Below are 23,539 nucleotides of genomic sequence, written 5' to 3' on the forward strand. Positions count from 1 at the left end.
TGGTACCTTTGCCACCCTCTAATATGGCGACCGGAAAATAGTGTAAACATCTAGAACTTACTTTGGCTATCTAGGCGACTGATTATCTGTCCTGAACAAACAAGCGGTTACATAGGCACTTTTCCTAAAACTTCAACTTCTGAATAGGCTAAAAATCACGAGCTAAGTATACATTTTTCGACAAACGCGTTCGCAGAAACGTTTCTCTTGAGGGGAAGCAAACCGCAAGAAAGTAAAACACGCCTAAATGGCTCTAAACCACCTCCAAGAACCCAGAGACATCAAAATAAGGCAATGCAAACATAAGGTAAGCCATTTTATTCAAATTATTTTCTACACGTAGCATTTAGAGTAATTTTCGAAGCATTCTTATACATTGTCTTATAAACGATATTAATCGTATTCAAAGTCTGGCCTGCCTGTGGGCCCTGGGGACGAGGTTGGATTCACAAAAAAAGATGGCGGGTCAGTATCCTGGGTACGGTGTTCCGCCTGGTTCGCATCCATACGGTGCACAAGGTAAAAAAAAAACTGAATACTTGTTAAGCAAATGGTCTTAGAAGTGATGCAGTCGAAGCTGACAGTAGACCTTAAGAGTCCCTGTCCATAAAAATGGAAAATAACTCGGCAAGGGTCGAAAATTCGATTTCGCTCATATTTTCATGGTAGATAGGCTAGGGCATGACAAAAACTAATGGATAGTTTTTTTGGCAAAACATCCTTTCATTTCAAAGAAATATGCAAATTACCAAATTCCGTTAAAATCGTCATTTGACGCACCATTTTATTAAACAAGTTTGAGAGCCCCGCATGGAAAACCGCATCATTCTTCCGTCTTTAAAACACTCAAATATTTTTGTGCAATGTTTAAATGTGTACTGGGTTGGTTTTAGGGAATGTTGCGTTGTCTTTTTGGGTGCAAAATAATTAAATTTCGAAGACATGTATTTCTATACTTCGTGTATATAGTTAATTTTCACCATGTGCAAAACCTTTAAATGGATTAAGCTTCTGGTGGTTGAATCGCAGAAGGATGATCTACAGATTCCTGTAAAAATTTCTTTGGGCAAATGATTGTGAGCGATGCGAGAGCTTTTCGAAGTACGTCAAAAATGCAAATATTTGACCATTCCCTCATCAAATTTAAATTTATGGGTTAGACGTATATTTTAGCATGCGCCACATGACTTGACCAATGTTAAGTTGAAATAGACACAGAGCTGATAATTTCGAAATGCTCTTACCTCATGTGCTGTAAATTAAAAGGCAGGTCCAAAGCCGATTTGATGTGTTTCTCTCACCATTCGTCGCACATAAAGCAGAAGTTTGCTTTTGTTTACACAATGTCCGATGTACATCGCCAACTGTCAACTTATTTAATGGTCAAATGCCATGAATCTGTGACCCTCTTTCGACACATATGATCACCACTGCATCTAAGTCGAAAACGGCTGAGTCATTTGTAGACAGTTGCGTGCTTTGCACTACACCAAAATATTACGTTTTGATCGTCATGGTTTGATGGCTTGAATACTTGCTTGCAGCGGTTCCTTGTTCGTCATGCAATGCTGTCATCCCATTTGAGGGGGTAGGGGTAGGACTATTTCTATCCTAATACATAAGGCTCCGTAAGGCTGGGAACCACTGGGAGCACACAATCGTGTTGAGTAGGAAGAGATTAAATCAAGAAATGAGAAGAATGAATAGTTTACCATTACCCCTGTTGTTATCTTTCACTCGACCACCGGTACCTACATGCCCTGTGTAATACTGTAACGCTAAACTCATACCTAGGTCTTTTCGTGCTGTGCAATTATTTTTGGTTTACATGTAATACAGTGGGCTACCCCCGGGGAAATGGGTGGTGACCGCTTAATGGGGCTAGCCGCTTAAATAGAGGTTGGTGTACCTTGAATATTTAATTTTTCACTATTGGGTTATAAATTTCTTGGTGAACATGGAGTCAATTCAAGACAATCATGATCGACGTGTATTTGAATTATCGCTCGTTATGCACCTTCAATTTCAGACTCTTATCTGCCATCGCCCTTTCCAAAACAAAGTTCTTAAATTTTGGGTGGCCGCTTAATAGGGGTAAAGACAATAATGAAACCCTTATCGGAACGACCAAATGGTGGCCGCGGAGGTAACCGGTCAATAGGTGTTTTATTTACAATATTTTACTGACAATAATTTTGGACTATATAGACAACAGTCCTCTATTTCCTGTTACAAACATACCAATGCCTCGCCACAAGGCAAACAAAATACGCCAAATAAAATGGCATGGCCAGGGCTATTTACTCAGGTAATTACTAATTAAATTTAGTCTGTTTTTCTCACGAATTAGACACGTTGCGATTTTCTATTTTTATTTCAGTTAGTTCTTGCTTCATTGATCTATAATTTGTTTCATAGCGATTTTTTTAAAATTGTAGTGAGTACAGGCACTAGCTTTATCAGCTGTTGTCTGAAACATCAAAACGTACAACAAACGTGATTTGGACCTAGGCCACGTACACTATAGAATACAGTTATATAAATATACACATGTTATTATACATATGAATAAACAGATGAACAATGATTAAATTGTTTCATTTATTCTGAGAGTGCTCTATACAAAATAGATCAAAATGTGCAGCATATGCCATGACAGCATTGCGTGACAAATAAATAACGGCTGTAAGATTGCGGCTGCGCTGACACGCTATCAGCAATGGTCAGCAATCGATCAAACGTATTATTTTGGCGCAGTGCAAAGCAAGCAACTATCTACAAATGACTCAACCGCTTTTGACTTAGATGCAGTGATGTTCACATGTGCAGAAAGATGGTCACAGATTCATGATATTCGACCAATAATAGGTTGACAGTTGGCGATGTACATCGGACGTTAACCTTGTGTAAAAAAAAGCAAACTTCTGCTTTATGTGCGACGAATGGTGAGAGATTGACTAGAAACACGTCAAATCGGCTTTGGACCTGCCTTTTGCAACAAATAAGGTTAGAACATTTCGAAATTATCAGCTCTGTGTCTATTTCAACTTATTATAGGTCAAGTCATGTGGCGCATGCTAAAATATACTTCTAACCCGTAAATTGAAATTTGATGACAGATGGTCAAATATGTGCATTTTTGATGTACTTCAAAAAGCTCTCGCGTCGCTCACAATCATTTGCCCAAAGAAATTTGTACAGGTATCTGTAGATCATCCTTCTGCGATTCAACCACCAGAAGCTTAATCCATTTAAAGGTTTCGCACATGGTGAAAATTAATTATATACACGAAGTACTTTTAAGTGAATGAGATACATGTCTTTGAAATTTAATTATTTTGCACCCAAAAAGACAACGCAACATTCCCTAAAACCAACCCAGTACACATTTAAACACTGCATAAAAATATTTGAGTGTTTTAAAGACGGAAGAATGATGCGGTTTTGCATGGGAGGCTCTCAAACTTGCTTAATAAAATGGTGCGTCAAATGACGATTTTAACGGAATTTGGTAATTTGCATATTTCTTTGAAATAAAAGGATATTTTGCCAAGAAAACTATCCAGTAGTTTTTGTCATGCCCTAGCCTATCTACCATAAGAATATGAGCAAAATCGAATTTTCGACCCTTGCCGCGAAATTAAGAATTTGTCTGATTTTTACAGGCAGGCACTCTAAAGTTTATGGCGCCTGCAGTCAAACTTGGTGTGTGATCGATAACAAACAAAACCTTTGCAACGAGCGACAGTGGAGAGAGATTTCAATGTTAAATGTTATTTTTCAAGTGTCTTGGAATATTTTTCCCCTCAAACCAAACAAAGTTAGATTTTTATCTCTTAAGACTACTGTGACGATAACAGAACCTTAATTATGACACTAATATTGGCTAATATTGGAAACGCTCGTTCCGCCTACGAGTCATTGCGGTGTTCTTGGGCAAGACACTACTCTCATTGTGCTTCTCTCCGCCTGTGTGTATAAATGGTGGGTATTAGCAAATTTAATACTGGCAGGGTAACCATGCGATGGGAACAGCATCCCATCCAGAGGAGTAGAAATAGTCCTTGTCGCTTACTGTAATGCTACATGCACAGAAACCAGGATAAGCTCCGGGCTGCCTGATGCAGACTTGACCTTTTTGTATAGTTATTTTTTAAATCTCTCACCCTTTGCTTATAAACACCTTGTAAACTATTTTCTCCTTTTGAACCTATTATCAATTATCCCAAGGTTGGCGTCTAAACTACATAAGTTACTAAATACTTCATGTTTTTCTATGTTTTGATGTATGAAACTGTCCAGCCTGCAGTGCAGGCATTTTCTGTGGGGTGTCTGGAAAACCCGAATAGCGAATAGCGAATAGCGAATTGTTGTGAATAGCGAATAGTTGCGAATAGCGAATAGTACGAATAGTGCGAATAGTGGCAAACAGTCTCGAATAGTGGTGAATAGTGGAAAATAATGGCAAATAGGATACCCTGTCTCTTGCAGTCAGCCTCGTAGCAACTTAGGATGGGATTTTTCTGCTAAAAGGCACAGACACTTATCAGGTCAAAAGGTGTTTCTAAAAGTAATTTCTTCTGTTTTAACCGCTGCAAAAGCGTAAATACGTCTTTATTAGGTTATCCTTGTGTTTTCTGTTTTGTTACTGTTGGCAATGGACAGCCTACTAGCCTGAGTCCAGAGAAGAAAAGGTAATACATTCACTGAAATTCTGTTGCTTATTTGGATAATTAGTTAATGCTGGATATTAGATCTAAAGCAGTGACTATTGACGACTATTCGTCACTATTCTCTACTTTTTGCTACTGTTCACCACTATTCGCACTATTTGGGACTATTCGCTATTCGCTATTCGGGTTTTCCAGACACCCTTCTCTATGTTCTTGCAAGTTATGGATATTAGCTCACAATCTAGTGGATTCTCTGCCATGTTGGCTAAGGAAAGGTGGGCAGTCTCACTCCTACAACCTAGGATACTTTTTCATCTCTCTACAAGCGTGTTCCAAGTTTGAATCCAAGATGGCTCTAGCTTGATCAAAATGTATTTGCTAGCCAAAGTACGGCTGCATTCCAGGCTAGTCCAGAAACTGTCACCTGGTAAAATTACAAAATGGTATTTCTAAGCTTCTTAAAATAAATAGAACTCACCTAAACAGGAATTTATTCAGCTTACAACCTACAATACTTAGCAAAACTCTTTTCTAAATCATGTGTTGTGTCAGTAAATTGCTTATTGCCTGGAATATCTCTTAGCAGACACACTAGCTTGTTTTTATAACTTGATGTAAATGAGGTACAAATTTGTTTTTGCAGGTTATGGAGCTAGTCCTGGATATCCCACTCAGATGGGCTATCCACCTCCTGGTGGAGGATATCCTGGAGGTTTTGGAGGTCCCCCTCCACAAGCTGATCCTACACTGTGGAATTGGTTTGTTACTGTAGACAGAGATAGGTCAGGTGAAATAACAGCTGATGAACTTCAACAGGCACTGCTCAATGGAAACTGGTCCCACTTCAACAGTGAAACCTGCAGGCTAATGATTGGTGACTTGCTGTTATTTTTCTTGTTTTATAAAATTAGAATGTGTACAGAGGTTTGCCTGTTAACAATATCTTTGTTTGATTCCTCTGTTACTGAACCATCACAGCCTTTTTGATCGGATGCAATTCAGTTTGGAGAGTTACCTATTGCTTGTCCTTGGTTAAAATAAATCGGTCAACCCTCCCCCTCCCCCACCTAGCCACCCTATCCTACCCTTGTTATTTAAGTGTTTGACTTGAAGCAAGTGCTGAATATTTATGCTTCAAAACCGGAGATTGAAGTACTTGAACATTGTTTATATAAAGTATGTGTGATATTGCAGAAACAATATTCCATAGCCCTTGTGCCAGATCAGTTCATGCTCCTGTTTAATTTTCCAAAAGCCACACTCTGATGAGATCAATCTAGCTGTAATTTTTTCTATACCTTTCTTTTTTCAGAATGAAATGAATATCCCTTTTTGTTTTGTTTTTTTTGTTTTTGTTTTTTGTTTTTCAGAACTCTGATGAAAAAATAAATCTATGCAAGGAAAACACAAAACTTGCCATAACTTTATGTAATATTTACTGTAAGGATTATATCTACCAGTAGATGTGGATTATGCAAACCTGGTATAGTTATGTGATTCAAGCCTTTAGCGTTGCTTTACATTTTAACCAGGTCTCCATTTTCCTTCAAAATCATGCATCTTAACAGTATCCTACTGATGAAAAAATTCAGGTCCTGTAGAATTATATTGCCCAAATTTATAGGCCTGTATATAAAAATTACATTTGATGCATGTCAGCCCAACATTTTAATTGTTGCAATCTTTTTATCAGGTATTTTCGATAGAGATCAGTCTGGCACCATCAGTTTCCAAGAGTTTCAACAACTTTGGCAATATATTCAGCAGTGGAAAGGTTCTTTTGATAGATATGATACAGACAGATCAGGAGCTATAGAAGGCCAGGAATTACATCGAGCATTTGCTGAGATGGGTTTCAATGTGTCACCTAATTTTGTTAGCTTAGTAGTTACAAGGTACATGCAATGTGTTTTATAAATTTATTAACTGCTTTTCATTGGTAATCCTCTTTACATTGTGCACTCAGTTGTGCGAACAATTGTGCTTGCAATACATACAGTACATACGATTGTTTACTGGTTATTTTGAGTGAATGAGAGCAGTCCAACAATTGAAGAGCCAAATGCATATCTGCCTTATGTCGAATTTTAGGCCCTTTTCCTCCTCTCTGGCTCTGATTTGCCACAATCTTGGTAAATTAACAACAAATTATATTTTAAACACTGACCTGGACTTTTTTCACTCATTTGCACGTTTTTGGAAGAAAATCTGCCTGAGTCAAGATAGCTTTCTCTCAAGCAAAGATGGCGGTATCCTTTGCCAATACAATACATTAAATGTAGCTTCTGTTTATAGTGTTCAAAGTCAAAATCAAATCCTTCAGAATCTTGGCTGTCCTCTAGTAAGCCAAAGGAAAATAGGAAATTAAGTGGGAATCTGGGAACCAGGTTGTTTACATTGGTTATTGTGACATGAAACACGACACATGAGTTGGAGCGAGTGCTAAAGGAAATGCATGCCTGCCCTGTGGTTGAGAGGCATCAGAAAGCCTTGATTAATCTGTAAGTCATCAGCACGTTTTAAGAACCAAAATGTGCTTTCTGATGTGCGAACAAACTGGTACAATTGAGGTATCAGCGTTTGAAATCAGATTGATCCAGGCAGCAAAGTCCAAGAGCAGTTCTTGCCCAAGAAAACAATCCTCTCGTGAGTTGTGGCCCATTTGCCAAGTGTTGCTGTTGTCAAAGTTTGGAAAGCAAGAACTGATTTTAGACTTTTAAAAGATATCTAGCATCGACCACCATTTTTACAATAACAGTACTGTCTAATTCCCTGGGTGCTGATTGGCTCATTTTTATCATCAATAAGAGAACAGACGGATAAAATTTTAATTTATGCAAGCTTCCAAGTTTAACTTTCAGCTGTCAAACTGTCAACTTTTTAACCAATGAGATTTTGACTTTTTTAAGTAACCAATCAAAAAGCGAGAATAGCCATTGACAATGTTTGCATCATTTTGAATAAAATTCACTTATCTTTGTTTACAGCAAGTTTACGGCATCTTTTCCCCTCATTTATTCCTGGTATATGATCATTTTGGGGTCTTGTTATTGTAAAAAACAAATTGACATCAGTTTTTTGCGTCTGTCCTCTTTTTGATGATGAATTGCATCATAACATTGTCAAAGTTTACTGCGGAACCACTCGCCTGTGGCTCGTGGTTCCACAGCCACGTTGACAATGTTATGCCACAATTTATCATCAATAAGAGGACAGACACATAAATAATTTGTGAAGTTTACCACACGTGAGTTGTAGAGAACCTTCCCAGCATGCATTACGATCATGCGCAATGGACGTTTGGTGACTTTAAAAGCCTGGTAAACAATACAAGTAAGAGGAAGTGGATTTTAGGTAGTTATTGACACAGGGAGTACCATAGATAATGGCCAACAAGTATTGATCAATTATAACAGCAATCTTATTTCAAATCAGCATGATTTGTAGCGTTTAAAACTTATGGTATCAGGGGACAGAACCCTAACCTTGGGAGCCTCGTGAAATCAACATTTTGCTCTGTTATAAGTCAAATGAGCATCTCTGTGGTCATGCGTTCTCGTGAAATCTACATTTAACTGTTTCTTAGGTGAAAAAAGTGTCTGAGTTCAGAGATGGCTGTGTGATACCACTGGCAATAATTACAAATTACCTGATTTTCCATCATACTTGGATAGAATTTATTTACTTATTTATTTTTCCAATTATTGAATCCATTAGGTTTGACAAGCTTGCCCGTCGAAGCTTGAAGCTGGATAGTTTTATTCAATGCTGTGTCATGTTACGAGGTTTGACTGATGCATTCAGAGCAAGAGACACAAACCTAAATGGAAATATCACCATTAATTATGAAGACTTCATGTGTATGGTGCTTTTAAACAAGCCTTAAAAACTTATTTAATGTACAATTTAAAAGCAGCTCCGTATTTCATGGTATACAACTGAGAAGATTGCTGAAAGCCAGCAAATTTGCCATTAATTTTTAATTGCACTTAATCACCATGTAATCATAATTTTCTCATGCTGTGATCTTTGAATGTTCTTTTGAATTGCACTTTCTTAATTAAAGGCTCATGCAATTTTGAGAGAATTTTCCAAATATCACTCGTAGTGTAAAGGTTATTACACTTGAATTTTGCAATAAACTATTGCTAATTATTATTGTAAACCATTTCTTAAGTAGAGCACCTCGCGTGAAAATACATCATGAATGCCTAGACCTTGATGCAGACCTACAGAAGTATGTTTTGATTTTTTTATTTGGTTTAGTTGTTCAGAGGTAGTCATACAAATCGATGAAAATCGATAGACTTAGCTATTTATCAACTTTCAAACGCAAACCCATTTCCAAAATTCTGGTTGTTTTGAACTCTTTGCTGTTTTGAACTTATATCAGTTCCCCTTGGCCTAAAATCAACCTTCTTTATTTCAAACTCTGTTGACAGGGTAAAACAGATTCATGACATACAGTGTATCAGCTCATGTCACAACACGGCTGGAAAGTTACCACATTACATCATGTTGAATACAAAGTCGCTTCATTGTGCTATTTAAGACTAACCCAGTTATTTTTTATATCCCCTTATTTCAAAGTATTTTTCTTCTCTCAGAGTTCGAAACAGCAGGGTTCAACTGCTGGTATTATAAATGTCCAAACATCCTTGTTTCTTCATGAGGTACTAGTATCAGTCTATGGAACGCTTTTTCATTAATCATACCTGGTTTAACAATACAGGCAGGAACATAACTAGGATCAGTCAATTGAATAAGAATGGCAACTATGCAAAAGGGCGTGAACGGTAGTCACCATTTTTATTTAAATCAGTGATCCAAGTTGATCCAGTATTTTTCCGGAAAACTTGCACAATAATTATTTGTGTTACAATTGAAAGCAGTTTATCAGTTTTGATCAGTTATCATCGATTAGAGATTATCAATATAAATCGATTGATATCGCTTTTCATCCATTGAGGCCTTGGGTGTCCCATGGCGTAACGAGGGCAGATGGTGATTGATTGTTCAGGCCCATTCTTCCTAGTTTAAATGTGTTTGTAGAGAGTTGAAGGTAGTTGTTAATAGTCTGTGCCAAAATAAAATAGTAGCAAAATTGTAAGAAAGTGTTCAAAGTGTGATAGGCATCGTCTGTGTTGTGACCTAGAAATAAATTCTAATATCCTTGGAGCAGATTCATGATAGCGGAGAAGCTGAGAGAACAAGTCGACGAGGACGAGGCGGCTGCCTTCTTGTCAGGATTAACCTACTTAACTGATGTGCCCACAGGCGGCCCAGACGTTGGATACAATTAAAACGTGCCATTACATTACAATTTTAGCCGTTTATAAGACAATGTATGAGAATGCTTCGAAAATTACTCTAAATGCTACGTGTAGAAAATAATTTGAATAAAATGGCTTACCTTACGTTTGCATTGCCTTATTTTGACGTCTCTGGGTTTCTGGAGGTGGTTTAGAGCCATTTAGGCGAGCTTTACTTTCTGGTGGTTTGCTTCCCTTCAAGAGAAACGAATTATTTTCTACACGTAACTTTTAGAGTAATTTTCGAAGCATTCTCATACATTGTCTTATAAACGGACAAAATTGTAACGTAATCACCAATAACATAATGTCACATATTAAATGTCTGGGCTGCCTGTTATGTGCCCAAAGGGAGTAAACCGCCTGGTTATTGCGTTCGATGATAGGAGAACGCATACTAATTGGCTCATTCCCGCGGGTTTATGTCCTGCGATTTTCTGCGATCTCAGATGATTTCGGGGTTTGGACGCCATCTTGGACTGGCTGGCTGGCTGGCTGGCTATGGTTAGTCAAATGTTGCAAAATTCAACAACTTGCACCTGCATATTCAACAGCTTATATTTATGTTCAACAACATATATTTACATTCAACATTTTATATTTATATTCAACAATACGCATTTTCTTTTCATTCAATAAGAATATTTGTTCAACTTCGACCAAAAATAATTTCATTCAACAACAATATTTGTTCAACTGCAACCCAAATGATTTCCATTCGACAAAAATAATTATTCAGCTTCTACCAAAATCATTTTCATTCAACAACAATATTTGTTCAACTTCAACCACAATTATTTTTATTCAACAATAAAGTTCCCGGACATTCAAAATATCGTCATTCAACAAAATTACCCATTCCTCCCCCCGAACTACCCCGAACGCTGTCACAAATCCCTAGTGTTTTGGGTACCCAAACCACTGAAAGCGTAAAACTGATGGAAGTGAAATCATCCACAATTCTGCTCAAAACCCATTTATCTTCTTACGAAGCTTTGTCTCAATAAATTAAAGCGTTCTTTAGCTTGATATAAACACAATACGTCTCTGAAAATAGTCGCAATTCATAACAGACTGTCTGATCCGAGTCCGCAGTTATAACGACATACAAAACCGGATTCATGCGCCAAAGTTCCTTGTATGAACATGCGCTTGGTGCCTTGAAATGCAAGTTATTTAAAACGAGGAAGGCGCTTTCTAAACCTCCGATAGTGCGGCGGTTAAAATCAATATACGAACGAACGGCCGTCACGCAATATGCAGGTCTCAAGCTGTGACCGACCTCTGTATGTGTTGCCTGTCGGAAATGAACTCTGGCTTAGACTTGTTTGTCGCTCTTTCCTTGACCATCCTTCCTAGTATACGTAGATTTTGCCGGAATATATGAAGAAGATATAAAAGGTTTGCTTTGCCTTTTAATCCTCGGTCGATTTGGCTACCCTGAATTAAAGAAACGATAACAAACAAGCATATTGGAAAGGAATACTCATATATCACCAGGGATTTGGGTATCCCACTTTCCCAGTGTTCAAAGGACTTAGTCTTGTCTACTTTATTTGCATTTTTTATGGAGTTGTCTCCGAAGAAAAAAAACTGCTTTAATGGCAAAATCTAATAGGAGGGATGGTTAAGGAAAGAGCGAGAAATAAAGAAGTCTAAGACTTTCCCTGTATCCAAAGATTAGCCTTGTCTATACTTTATTTTATACTTATTTTGGTTTTGTCTCCGAAACAAAAAACTTATTTAATGGCATAGAGAACTGTTCGCCGGCAAAATCTACGTACACTAGGAGGGATGGTCAAGGAAAGAGCGACGAACAAGTCTAACAACAACAACAGTTTATTTCTACTGCTGTAAACAACTAAAAGAATTTACAAGATTATAATTATAAATATATAAATAAACAGTACAGTACATACAGTAGTGGGACACCCAAAATAACTAAAAAGCTAAACTAGTTGGGTGACCGTAATTATAATAATTAAAAATGTAAGAGTCAGGAAAGAGGCACAACAAATACATTGGTACACATAAGTATCACAAACTTGGTACAAGATTAAATATACAAAACAAAACAAAATAAGTAGATATAAACTATCAAAATATCAGTAAAGATTAATATAGACTAATGAAATGCGAAGTTAGTTCTTTTTTAAATTGATTAGAGGTACAACACTTGAATCTTTCATTGAGTTCATTCCATAATTTAGGTCCATTAAATCGAATATTAAATTTGCCATAATTTGTTCGAATTTTTGTAAGATAGAAAGTAGATTTAGATGCAAAACGAGTATTTACATTATGTTTACAAGATGTTTTGACAAAAAACGAATCAAAGATCTTTGGCAGTTTGCCAGTATTAAACTGGTGCATGAAAAAGAGAGTTTGAAGCTTAATATAATCTTGAAGTTTAAGAAGGTTAAGCTTAGCAAACAAAGGACTTGTATGTGCATCAAAATTTGAGAAAGTAATTAAACGGATTGTTTTCCTTTGTATTGTTTGAAGTGGTTTAATATTATGATCATAAGTGTTGCCCCAAACTATACAGCCGTAGGAGAAAAAAGGAAGAATAATGGCATGGTATAATTGAACAAGTGTTTTCGTATTAACAAAATGTCTAATCTTAGATAGCACACCAATACCCCTAGATATTTTTTTTGAAATTTGTTGAATTTGTTCTTTCTAATTTAGATGACAGTCTATGAGAATGCCAAGGTACTTAACACTCTTTTGTTGATTAATTGGCTTACCATCTATTTCAATGTTCAAGGAATTGTTTATCTTTTTTTGATGAGGATGAAATATTACAAAATGTGTTTAAGTAATATTGAGAGATAGTTTGTTGGCACGAAGCCATAGGCTAATTTCACTGAGTTCTCGATTAACATTTTGCTCTAGATGCTGTAAATCACCATGGGTATAATATAGATTAGAATCATCAGCAAAGAAATGGAAATCTAAAATAGATGAACAATTAGTGAAATCATTAATATGAATCAGGAATAATACTGGGCCAAGCACAGAGCCTTGTGGTACCCCACATGTTATTTGCAGAGGATCTGAGTCAAAATTGTTTAGAGAAATAAATTGCTGTCTGTTAGTTAAGTATGAGCGGAACCACTCATTTGGTAAACCACGAATTCCATAATGTTCCAGTTTAGCAAAGAGAATGTTGTGATCTACTGTATCGAAGGCTTTACTGAAGTCCAAAAATATCCCGCAAGAATATAATTTACTTTCAATAGCTCTTTGGATTTTATCAGTGATAAGCATAATGGGCCTGAGTAGTGGAGCGTCCACTACGAAAACCAAATTGATTATTATCTAGTATATTATGTTTATCAAGAAAATTAACTAATCTATTAAACATTAGCTTCTCCATTATTTTATGGAAAACAGATAACAGAGTAATTGGTCTATATATGGATACTAAAGCCTGATTACCACTTTTGTATAGAGGTATCACTCTCCCAATTTTTAACTTATCTGGCACTAAACCCAGAGAAAAAGAACAGTTATATAAATAAGATAATGGATGACACAAGATGCTCTTCAATAATTTAAGAATTGTCACTGGAATGCTATGTGGCCCCAGTGCTTCACTTGCATTTAAGCTAGAAATAATATTCTCAACTTCAGTTGGTGATACTCGTGATAAATAAAAACTGTTGCATTGTGAATTTGTTAAATATTCCACAAAGGTTCTATTGCCAGGTTGAATACCATTGGCCAACATTGGCCCAACTGAGGCAAAATATTTGTTGAAGGCATCAGCTATACCTTTGGCATCAGTTAAGGTGTTACCATCGACTGTTAATCTATTTGGGAAGGACAATTTACTACGCTTACAGCTAATAAGCTGCTTAATACCCTTCCATGTGGCTTTTGCATTATTAACATGATAAGTAAAATATTCTTTATAATATAGTTTTTTACTAACAATTAAAACATGCTTTAGTTTGTTCTTGTAAATTTTATAGCGAGTGATTACTTTGAGACTTACTTTTCAAATAATGCTTAAATAGCTTATTTTTAGTTTTAATAGATTGACGAATACCCTGAGTAATCCAAGGTTTAGACTTAAATTTTGCTTCTCGTTTACTTAATTTTTTTAAAGGAACATGTTTATCTACTGTAGCATTGACTACAGAGTAACGGGAATCAAACATCTGATTGATGTCATTATCCCTAAAAACATTATCCCACTGAATTGACTGGACATCTGTTAAAAAATTATCCTGATCAAAGCAAGAATAATCACGAGCAAACCTGGTCACATTGCTTGCTGTCCAAGATAATTTGTTGATAATTAAATTTGGTAAATGATCTGTAAGGTCACAAATCAAATTTCCACTAGTAGCAACAAATTCATTAGAATTAAAGAAAATATTATCAATTAATGTTGCTGTGTGATCAGTGATTCTTGTGGGCTGCAGAATGTGTGGTAAGAAGCCATAAGAAATCACAGTATTAATGAATTCCTCAGTTATCTGACAGTCTTCAAAGTTCAGAAGATTTATGTTAAAGTCACCCATGAATAAACATAACTTATTACTTTTTGAAAGTTTCTCAAGAGTCGAGAAGAGATATTTGTTAAAGTCCTCAGTTTTACCATTTGGGTGTCTATATATGACAGCGCACAGAATATTTTTATATGGATCACGATTAATCTCAATCCATAGAGATTCAAACTCTTTTGTCGTTAAACAAAGATCATCTCGAATATGAAATTGAATCCCCTCTTTGATGAAGAACCCTACACCACCAGCATTAGTCACAGTTGGCTTGGAGACAAAATCATATCCTTCAATAGCAATGTTGCTAGTTAGATCACAGTTGCTTTTATCTTTGTTTCAGAGAGGCCAATAACATCGAATGAGTGCTGTAGATCTGATAGCAGCATTGTCAAACCATCATGGTTAGCAGAAAGACTTCTTATGTTGAAATGAATTGTAGAAAAGAGAGGCATAGATTTGAGTTGTACTAATATGCGAGCCATGCGAGCCAGGGTGCGAGTCATGCGAGTCATGAAAAATGAAAAATGAAAAATGAAAAAATAAATAAAATAAAATAAATTAGTGTGTATATGAGATATATCATACCATACTACTTATTCATGAGTCCATCCGCCATTTTTGATCGTTTTCAAACCCAGTTTCTCTCGGACAAAAGTGTATATTAGACCCCATTCCTTTACCGCGTTCTTCCTTGGCACATTACGGATCATTGCGGATTTTAACAATTTTGTCACTAAAATATTCAACGAATGATTCGGACAGAGAACAGTTATTAGGCCCAGATGGATAACGCTGGACTGGATTGGAGTGCAGAAGCTTCTCTATTTTCTTAAAAAGAAGTCCGGAGTTCCCTGAGTTTTCCTGGATCACTGATGAATAAAATGTGTGCTTCGCGGAGGCAATCATGTCTGTTCTGCGGCATTTTGTAATAACTACGCATTTTGTAATACCTTACGCATTTTGTAATAAAAGTTGCAGCATTTTGTAATTACCTGCAGTATTTTGTATTAACCGCAAACGACGCATTTTGTAATAAGTGTTGCAGCATTTTGTACTGAACGTTAGTCTACGCAATTTGTAATAACGTGGTGACGCAAATTGTAATAAGTCTCTTCACACGATAATTTCACCAAGCATACAGATTGGCTGGATTCTCTTCAACACTGGCTGAATATAGTTTGTCAAGTGCTCTTTTTTTAGCAGATATTGGGAGCTAAACAACCCACATACTTCAATGTAAATCTATATTTTCAATAAGCATGTGGCATAATCTTAGTCTGAGAGGTGTATAAATTTTGGAAAATAAAATTCTCAATTCCTTAAAAATTTCCTAAATCTTCATAATGGAGAATGGAATACCACCAGGTGAAATAGTTTCACCCATTGTCACGCAAATGTTGACGTTTTATTACTTTCTTTTTCGTGAACCTAACTTGATTCCAAGACTCGGACAAAAGTGAGAAAAAAGAACTTATCTAAAAAATCGCGTGCGTCTACTGTACAAATACCCATGCAGATACTGTACTCATATTCAGTTTAAAAAATCCTGCAATAATATAATAACTGATTTTCCATCAGGTTGGTGTTGAAGGGAATCCAGCCAATCTGTATGCTTGGTGAAATTATCGTGTGAAGAGACTTATTACAATTTGCGTCACCACGTTATTACAAATTGTGTAGACTGACGTTTATTACAAAATGCTGCAGCTCTTATTACAAAATGCGTCGTTTGCATTTAATACAAAATACTACAGGCAATTACAAAATGCTGCAACTTTTATTACAAAATGCGTAAGGTATTACAAAATGCGTAGTTATTACAAAATGCCGCAGAGCACATGTCATTAACAACACTGTTCTGAAACACATACCGTTCTCTATCTACAGGTAATCTTGTACGTCGCCAGTTACGTTCGAGCTTCCTCCTTATGTTCTTTTGAACACTAATGTCAGTTGAATACCAAGGCGCACAAGGACGAAGAACTACCTCACGGGTCCTTTCGGGGGCATAAACATCAAGGGTGGACTTCAAGACCCGATGATAGGAATCAACTAACGAATCCAAATCACGCCGTGATTCATCAAACAAGGACGAATTTATGATAGTGTCATTGAATTCAGCATAATCAATCGAATGCAGCTTCCGGTGGCGAATAGTTTTTGTTGGAAATTGTGGTTTGTGCAATAATAAATGCATAAAAATAGCGTAATGATCAGAAATCAAAGGGTCATGAACCATAACATTGTCTATAAGTTTACACTGATTTCTAGTAATGATTAAATCCAAGATATGACCACTTGTGTGAGTCGGCGTAGTCACCCATTGTTTCAGATCGAAAGACGCTATTAGGTCACAAAAATGCAATGCGTTGACATCACGCGAAGAATCCACATGTAGATTAAAATCACCGACAATTAAAAGCTCGCCTGATGCTGTGGCCAATTCCTCAAGCAGGAGAGAAAATTCACGATAAAATGTTGACAAAGGCACAGATGACGGTGGGCGGTAAATAATTATCACCCGGATCATCTTTGAGCTCTTGAAACGAACATCCAAGAATTCGAACGACTGGAAGGAAGTGTTCCACTCGCTATTTTTGCATTTAATATCCATACTTTCTTTGAAAAGCAAGCCGACACCACCACCTCTCGATTCCCGTGGAATGTGGATAAAATCATAACCAGTGGGACATAAATCACCAATCTCAACACAATCAATATTTCCAGGTCTGAGCCACGTCTCCGTCAAAGCAAGAAGATCAATATCCTTGTCAACAACAAAGTCTTTCAGTACGCTAGATTTATTCCTTATTGACCTGGAATTGAGCAAACAAAAGTTGATCGCGTGAGAAGTATCCTGGGTGTTAGCAACTTGTGAGATCTACACCTTCACGAGATTGTCGCGATTAAGCAAAGATACAAATTTCGAAAAACGATCATTTCGATTTGAAACAACCGTCCTTATGCTCCTCTGCCTCGTTCGTGACTTCGCCCATACACTTGCTCTACATCCTCTTGTCCGAAGCAAACTGAAATCCTTTAAGACCGAAACCAGATGAAAAGGCAAACGAGCCGGCGAAAAACGCCGCACTGATAACAACTCACTTCTTGAATATGTAATAAGTTGTGGCGACCGAAACGAATGATGATATAATCCAACCGACTTTGAGGTAATTTCTTGGTTAGATTCAGGTCCTGGATTTGAAGATATATCAAAATGCACTGTCAAATCCATGACAAAAGGTTTCGAGGGAAGAACTAAACAGGTAGACCCATGCTTAGCCTGTTTTGAGCATGGTTGGAACACTTCAAGACTACTGAGCTCTTGCCGTCTTATAACCACGTGAGATCCAACCAGGCTAAATTCACGTCTAAAATTGCCAGGAAGAAAACCATAGCATACCGTTTCATCTCTATGCAGATGACATACAGTTGTACTTGTCGTTTACGTCCAACTGTCCTAATCATCTATCAACCTCAAAGATGGCAGTAGAATTATGTGTTAAGGACATTGGGGACTGGATGCTGCGCAACAAACTTAAGTTAAATCGGGATAAGACTGAACTTTTGGTTATTAGTTCTAAATATCGTCCAAGACCACCCCTCGACTATATACGAGTTGGTGATGAAGTAATCAAGTCTAGTAAACAGGCCAGGAATTTAGGAGTTGCATTCGATCAATGTTTGGATTTCAAAGAACACGTTAAAATAACCTGCAAGAGCGCATTTTTCCGCATTCGTAGTATAGCTAAAATTAGGCGATACCTATCCCAGAGTACTACTGAGACCATTGTTCACGCTTACATAACATCGCGTTTGGACTATTGTAACGCCCTACTGTACGGTCTCCCAAAGTATCTGATTAATAGACTTCAGCTTGTACAGAACTCAGCAGCTCGCCTTGTTACCTTGACTAGAAGGCAGGAACACATCACACCAATACTAAGGAGCTTAGATTGGTTGCCAGTTCATTTTAGGATTATTTTCAAAATATTGTTGTTAACTTACAAAGCTCTGAATGGACTGGCCCCTGATTACATTAGAGACCTACTGCGATTTAACATTTCTGGTCGGACACTAAGATCTTCAAACAACAGGTTGCTTGATGAGCCTAGAGCAAATCTTAAAACGTATGGTGAAATGGCTTTTTCCGTGGCGGCACCAAGGCTCTGGAATAAACTACCCCTCCAGATCAGACTTTCATCATCAGAGGCAGTTTTTAAGGCTAATCTTAAGACTTATCTTTTTAAGCGTGCATTTGATTTGTAGTTTTTACTCTTTATTTGTAACCTAATTGTATTATATAGCGTATTTAATTCTTAGGATTTTAACTTTTAGGATTTAGGATTTTAGGTTTTTAAAGAATTAGGATTTTAATTTTAAAGTATTGTAAAGCGCCATGGACAATTAGAGGAAAATGGCGCGATATAAATGTATATTTATTTTTTATTACAGAGAACCAAGGAAGTGGATTTTTTCGTTCCAGTCGGAATTAATTATCAGGAGAGGTAGAAAGTGTTTTGTAGCATTTACTTCTGAAATCATTCAAGTGAGGTAAGTGAGATTCAGATACAAAGCATTTTATTAACGTATTAGTTGCATTTCTTGAACATTTTCAGCACAGCCTTAGACGAGGTTAACATTGCGAAACGTAAAAGTATTTTTTTGTCAACTGTAAATGTTACTTTTTGGGTTTTGTTAGAAAATGGAAATTGAAATGGAACTTCAGCAGAGGATAGAAGAAGAAGGTTTTTAAATTGCTTTTAATCCTCCCGGTGATGGAAGCTGTTTCTATCGGGCGGCAGCGTTTCAGTTGGGATTTAAGTCGGAGATCTTGCACAACCTCATTTTTGATTATCTGGAAAGCCATTAGTTTGACGTAAGTTATTTTACCGTTGTGTTAGTGATTGCGTGACAGACAACAGATGACGACATCAATGACATCTGGTCAACAGAATTAAGCACAAACCAGTGGTAATTAGTTTTTACATCATTCTTTTCTTGTTAACCTCCATTCCTTAATTGAGCCCTAGCCCCAGTCTTTCTTTTCATTATACACTGGAGCTCATTTTTTTCCTTTATGATTATCTGTATTTATTATTTTAAGCCTAATTTTCCTTGCCTCCCGGTTCAGAGGTTCAATTCATAGGTGCTGCGTGTACATTGTCACGATGTTCGTGACAAAGCATCTGAAAAGCAACGTATTGGGTATCACACTTTTCTTACTGTGCACACTGAAAGGCTATAAGGCAGACATTTTTTTAGGAGAAATGAATAGTTTATAGTTTAGAAAACGACCTGAAAAGTCTCTTGCGCGAAGTTTTGTGACATTTTGTTTTGTTTTGTTTTTTTCCTAATAGAACCAGGGAAATGACCGCTTGGCTTTCTTGTGTGAAGTCGATATGGGTGGTAAAAAGGTGCCTGGTGTGTGGTCAGAAGCATTGAAGATCCTGCAAAAGAGTTATGCTAATTCTTTAGTAATTAGCGCCTTTGCAGACGTGATGCACTACAAAATTATGATTATTACGGTGCATGGGGTAAATTGTTGTCATCTAATGTTTCACATTGTTTGTTCCCATTGTTTTCAGACAACGAAATTTTAAAGTTTTTAACTAAGGAGTAATAAGTTGTTTTGTTTACACTTTTTCTTACAGGATGACAATTTCGTTAAAGTTGTGGAGCCTCAGCTGGGTCCCTCAGTCGGCACTCTTTACTTCGGACGCGGTGGTAATCACTAAGTCGCATTGAAGCCCAACCAAAGGGTACAGTTTTTCGGCTGGATTAGTCTGCACTTTTCTTTTCCGAGAGATACTGGCTTTTTCTGGAGTACTTAATCTAGCTCCAGCACTAGCTGCTACTTCTAAAGCATCTGAATATTCATCATCTTCACTCGAGCTTGAATAATCACTCGGCTCCGCCATTTTGAATTTTTCAGCATATCCGCTGACCACCTTCGGTTGCTACGACAGGCAGACCACCAGGGGAATAGTGTTTTTTGTTTACAAAAGGTATTTTACGCAAAATCATGCATAAAAGCAACTGATGCTTTGAATTAGAACTTGAATGGGCGGGTTTTCGTTACAAATTGCCTTAAAAAAGCAAGAAAGTTATTCAAAAAAGAAAAAAGTTGCTCGAAGGACTAAAAGTTGTTCCAAATCTGAAAAGTTGCTGAAAAGTTGCCGAGCAACTTATGAACAGCCTTACACCTAGGCCTTTTCCCCTTTGCAGAATATCAGCGGACAAAAACTTGATAAGACATAATCTTAGCCGTGTGTATGTTTCATGTTTGTGTTTTGCCGAAAAATAACTTACAATTACCGTTTGTCAAGACGGTTTTAAATTTATTGTGGTATTTTATCTTGAGTTTCGTTCATTTTGTAGCATTACTCTTCACGCCGTTTGTAATTTGATATTTTTGTTTTCCTCGCCAATGTATGCAACAAGATACCTTTGTTTCCATGAAAATATAAGAAAGATGTGTATTTTTTTAACTTACTGCTGGAGATAAATGGAATATAAAAGTTAAATATCTTCTGAAAAGTCGAAGAGGAACGATTTTGTTTTATTCAAAACGTAGATTTTCATTTCACCGATAAACAAGAATTAATCTAATTATCAAATAGTCACGTCGAATCACGGAATAGTGCGTTCTAATTCTGTTGCCAGCCGAGTTGGTGTAAAAAATAAAACCACATCAAACTAATACACAATGCTATTGAGTAATACAACTGAGGAGCGTTTCAAAGAGAAGTATTGAAGGTAGAGATCTTTACTTGACCGAAATTATATCCCACATCGGTGAGCGAGTCACCTCATCGACTGATGAAATTAATTGGAGGTTTCAGTAAGTGCCACGGAGTCTGCGGCAATAATAACGAAGTTTCTTTTGTCACAAATTTACTAGTTTTACGTGTAACTAACGCGGGAAAGTTTCGGCTGAATATGATCTTTGGGTTCTCTTTCATAAAAGAGGAAATAAACAAGCTGCTAAGGAGAAGCAATATGTTCCGATTCTCTATTTCAACCCTGGCAAACACACAATAGTTATAAAACAGCAGACGACATTTCTTGAATAGAGCTAGGGAAGATTCCAGAAGATACGCAGTCACAGTAACGTTCTTTGCACTAAAATAGGAGAACTGACGTTTCCTGAAATATAACTGCTATCCCCAGCCAAAACGAGAGTGTGATATCACTCATCACAAAAAAATAAAAAAAACTGCATCTGAACTCGAGAACGGAGTTTATCACACTAGCAATGCTAGAACGCATGCGTCTTATATGCTATGAAATGTATCTTTCACCTAACATATAGTCGACTTTGACGCTAACTAATCTGCGCATGCGTTTGGAGCAAATTGCTTCTGTTCTTGACAGAATGGCACCACAAGGATAGCATGAGATTTGCAAAACCATATATATATTTTTGCCATGTTATCAGAGAAGGCAACGTAAATTTGACACGTTTTGCGTAGTGCACTCGGGTACCTACGGCACCCAGTCCCCCTTCCCGCAAGGCTAATTGATTAATTGAAATTAATTAATTAAACAAACATTAAAGTTTACACCTTATGGCGTTAATACTTTAGTGTCTTAGCGAACAGCAGCCCCCTAAACCATCCCAATAGTGCACTCTGCACTAGAAAACGGAGCCGAAATTTAAACCCAGGCCTCACTGCCTGGGTATTAAATTATGAGCTCGAGATTTCTATGTGGTGATAGTTGATGAGGCCGCAAGACTCATCAGCTATCGCCTCATAGAAATCGAGAGCGAATAATCTAATTGTTTTAGTAGAATTCTCACTGAAATAAACTCAAATAACGGTTTCTAACTATTTTTTCTACACATTATTGAACTTAACGCTTTAACAAAATCGCACGCATTTAATTGTCCTTGTCCTTCAATAATTTCAAGTTTTTAAAGTCATGAAACCGCTAATGTCCTTCGTCTCCTCAGGAATTTAATTATCCATTTACATCTAAACTTTCTTCCAAAACTTCGGAAAAACGATAAAAACGTCGCATTTTGTGGACGACCGACAGCCACTGCACTCTAATGACTGATAGTATACGAGTAGCTCAGCCAATCAGCTTGCAGCATTTACATTAGTATACTAGTAGAATTCTACTAATGGCTGATAGTATACGAGTAGCTCATTTTCGAGTTGCCATTTTCCTCCTCTAAATACTTCTATTCTTGCTTGAGACTCTCTAATTTAGTTGATCTTTCATTTGAATATCTTAGTTTTTCAAACACACGGTAAACAACCATACTCTTTCCCAGTCCTCTCACGTTTTTGCAATGGGCTATTAACCTCGCGGTGACATTTACGCGCGAATATCCAGAACACCCTTGTGTTTGGCATTGCGCTCAAGGCGGAGAGGTAATTTTTCCGCCGCTCGGTTTTTCTTGAAGCTGGTCTGGCAAAATGGGGAAGACGAAAAAGGATACGCACGCTAGAGTGGCTGGGCGAAGAAAACAAACAAAAGAAAGCGCGGCGGAGCAAATGTGCATGGATATTATTCCAGTGGATATCAATGAGTCCGACAGCGCTTCATCGGTATAGGACTCAACAGGAGAGTCATTGTAAACATCGCTGTTATCGTTGTCAAATTTTTTACAGAACCTTTCTCTTCTCTTGGCTCGATGTTTTTGCCCGCTTGATACGATAGTTATAGCTTCATCCGCGAGGCCAACTTTCGCTTCTTTACTCCGAGATGTATTTTCATTCGCTCTTCGCTTTTTCGAACTGGTCTACGGAGTTTTCTGTGATCCACGTCTACTTATAACTTAACCCTTTGAATACCAACTACGCATATATGCGTAATTAATGGTCGTGCTCTTTGTACCACTTGTGACGTCATCAATTTAAATGTCATAAGATATTCTTGATAAGCAAATAGTAGTGCTAGGCTAGCCCTTTCCGCACAATGGTCAGGTTTAGATATCGACGACATTCCGACGTCGCAAATCGAAAAACGTTATCAGTTTTGGTGCAAAAACGGTGGTAAAATAGTCCACAACGCCTATGATTGA

At 37.1% G+C, this 23,539-nt stretch overlaps 2 protein-coding genes and 1 long non-coding RNA gene across 3 annotated transcripts in view; 2 read left to right on the forward strand and 1 right to left on the reverse strand.

The window, feature by feature from the left end:
• LOC149105299 (uncharacterized) overlaps positions 1-23,539 on the reverse strand; it is a 341,662-nt gene that overhangs the window by 165,414 nt on the left and 152,709 nt on the right. The window lies entirely within an intron of this gene.
• Positions 428-8,901, forward strand: LOC110059281 (peflin-like). Its single transcript, XM_089270635.1, has 4 exons — positions 428-519; positions 5,317-5,547; positions 6,367-6,568; positions 8,391-8,901. The coding sequence occupies exons 1-4, from the start codon at positions 459-461 to the stop codon at positions 8,557-8,559; spliced, it is 663 nt and encodes a 220-aa protein (XP_089126761.1). The 5' UTR covers positions 428-458; the 3' UTR covers positions 8,560-8,901.
• Positions 19,839-20,276, forward strand: LOC149105312 (uncharacterized). Its single transcript, XM_089271848.1, has 2 exons — positions 19,839-20,039; positions 20,157-20,276. The coding sequence occupies exons 1-2, from the start codon at positions 19,905-19,907 to the stop codon at positions 20,238-20,240; spliced, it is 219 nt and encodes a 72-aa protein (XP_089127974.1). The 5' UTR covers positions 19,839-19,904; the 3' UTR covers positions 20,241-20,276.

This window comes from Orbicella faveolata, unplaced genomic scaffold, assembly GCF_042242905.1.
Source record: "Orbicella faveolata isolate gen_17 unplaced genomic scaffold, um_ofav_v1 contig_34, whole genome shotgun sequence".
NCBI classification, from domain to species: Eukaryota; Metazoa; Cnidaria; class Anthozoa; order Scleractinia; family Merulinidae; genus Orbicella; species Orbicella faveolata.

What these genes read in the sequence shown, in the direction of transcription:
- LOC149105312 (XM_089271848.1), top strand. Translation starts at nt 19,905, where the DNA reads ATGGGTGGTAAAAAGGTGCCTGGTGTGTGGTCAGAAGCATTGAAGATC. An exon ending in TGATTATTACGGTGCATGGG is followed by an intron (nt 20,040 to 20,156) that starts GTAAATTGTTGT and finishes TTTTTCTTACAG; the next exon opens with GATGACAATTTCGTTAAAGT.
- LOC110059281 (XM_089270635.1), top strand. Translation starts at nt 459, where the DNA reads ATGGCGGGTCAGTATCCTGGGTACGGTGTTCCGCCTGGTTCGCATCCA. An exon ending in GCATCCATACGGTGCACAAG is followed by an intron (nt 520 to 5,316) that starts GTAAAAAAAAAA and finishes TTGTTTTTGCAG; the next exon opens with GTTATGGAGCTAGTCCTGGA. An exon ending in AACCTGCAGGCTAATGATTG is followed by an intron (nt 5,548 to 6,366) that starts GTGACTTGCTGT and finishes TCTTTTTATCAG; the next exon opens with GTATTTTCGATAGAGATCAG.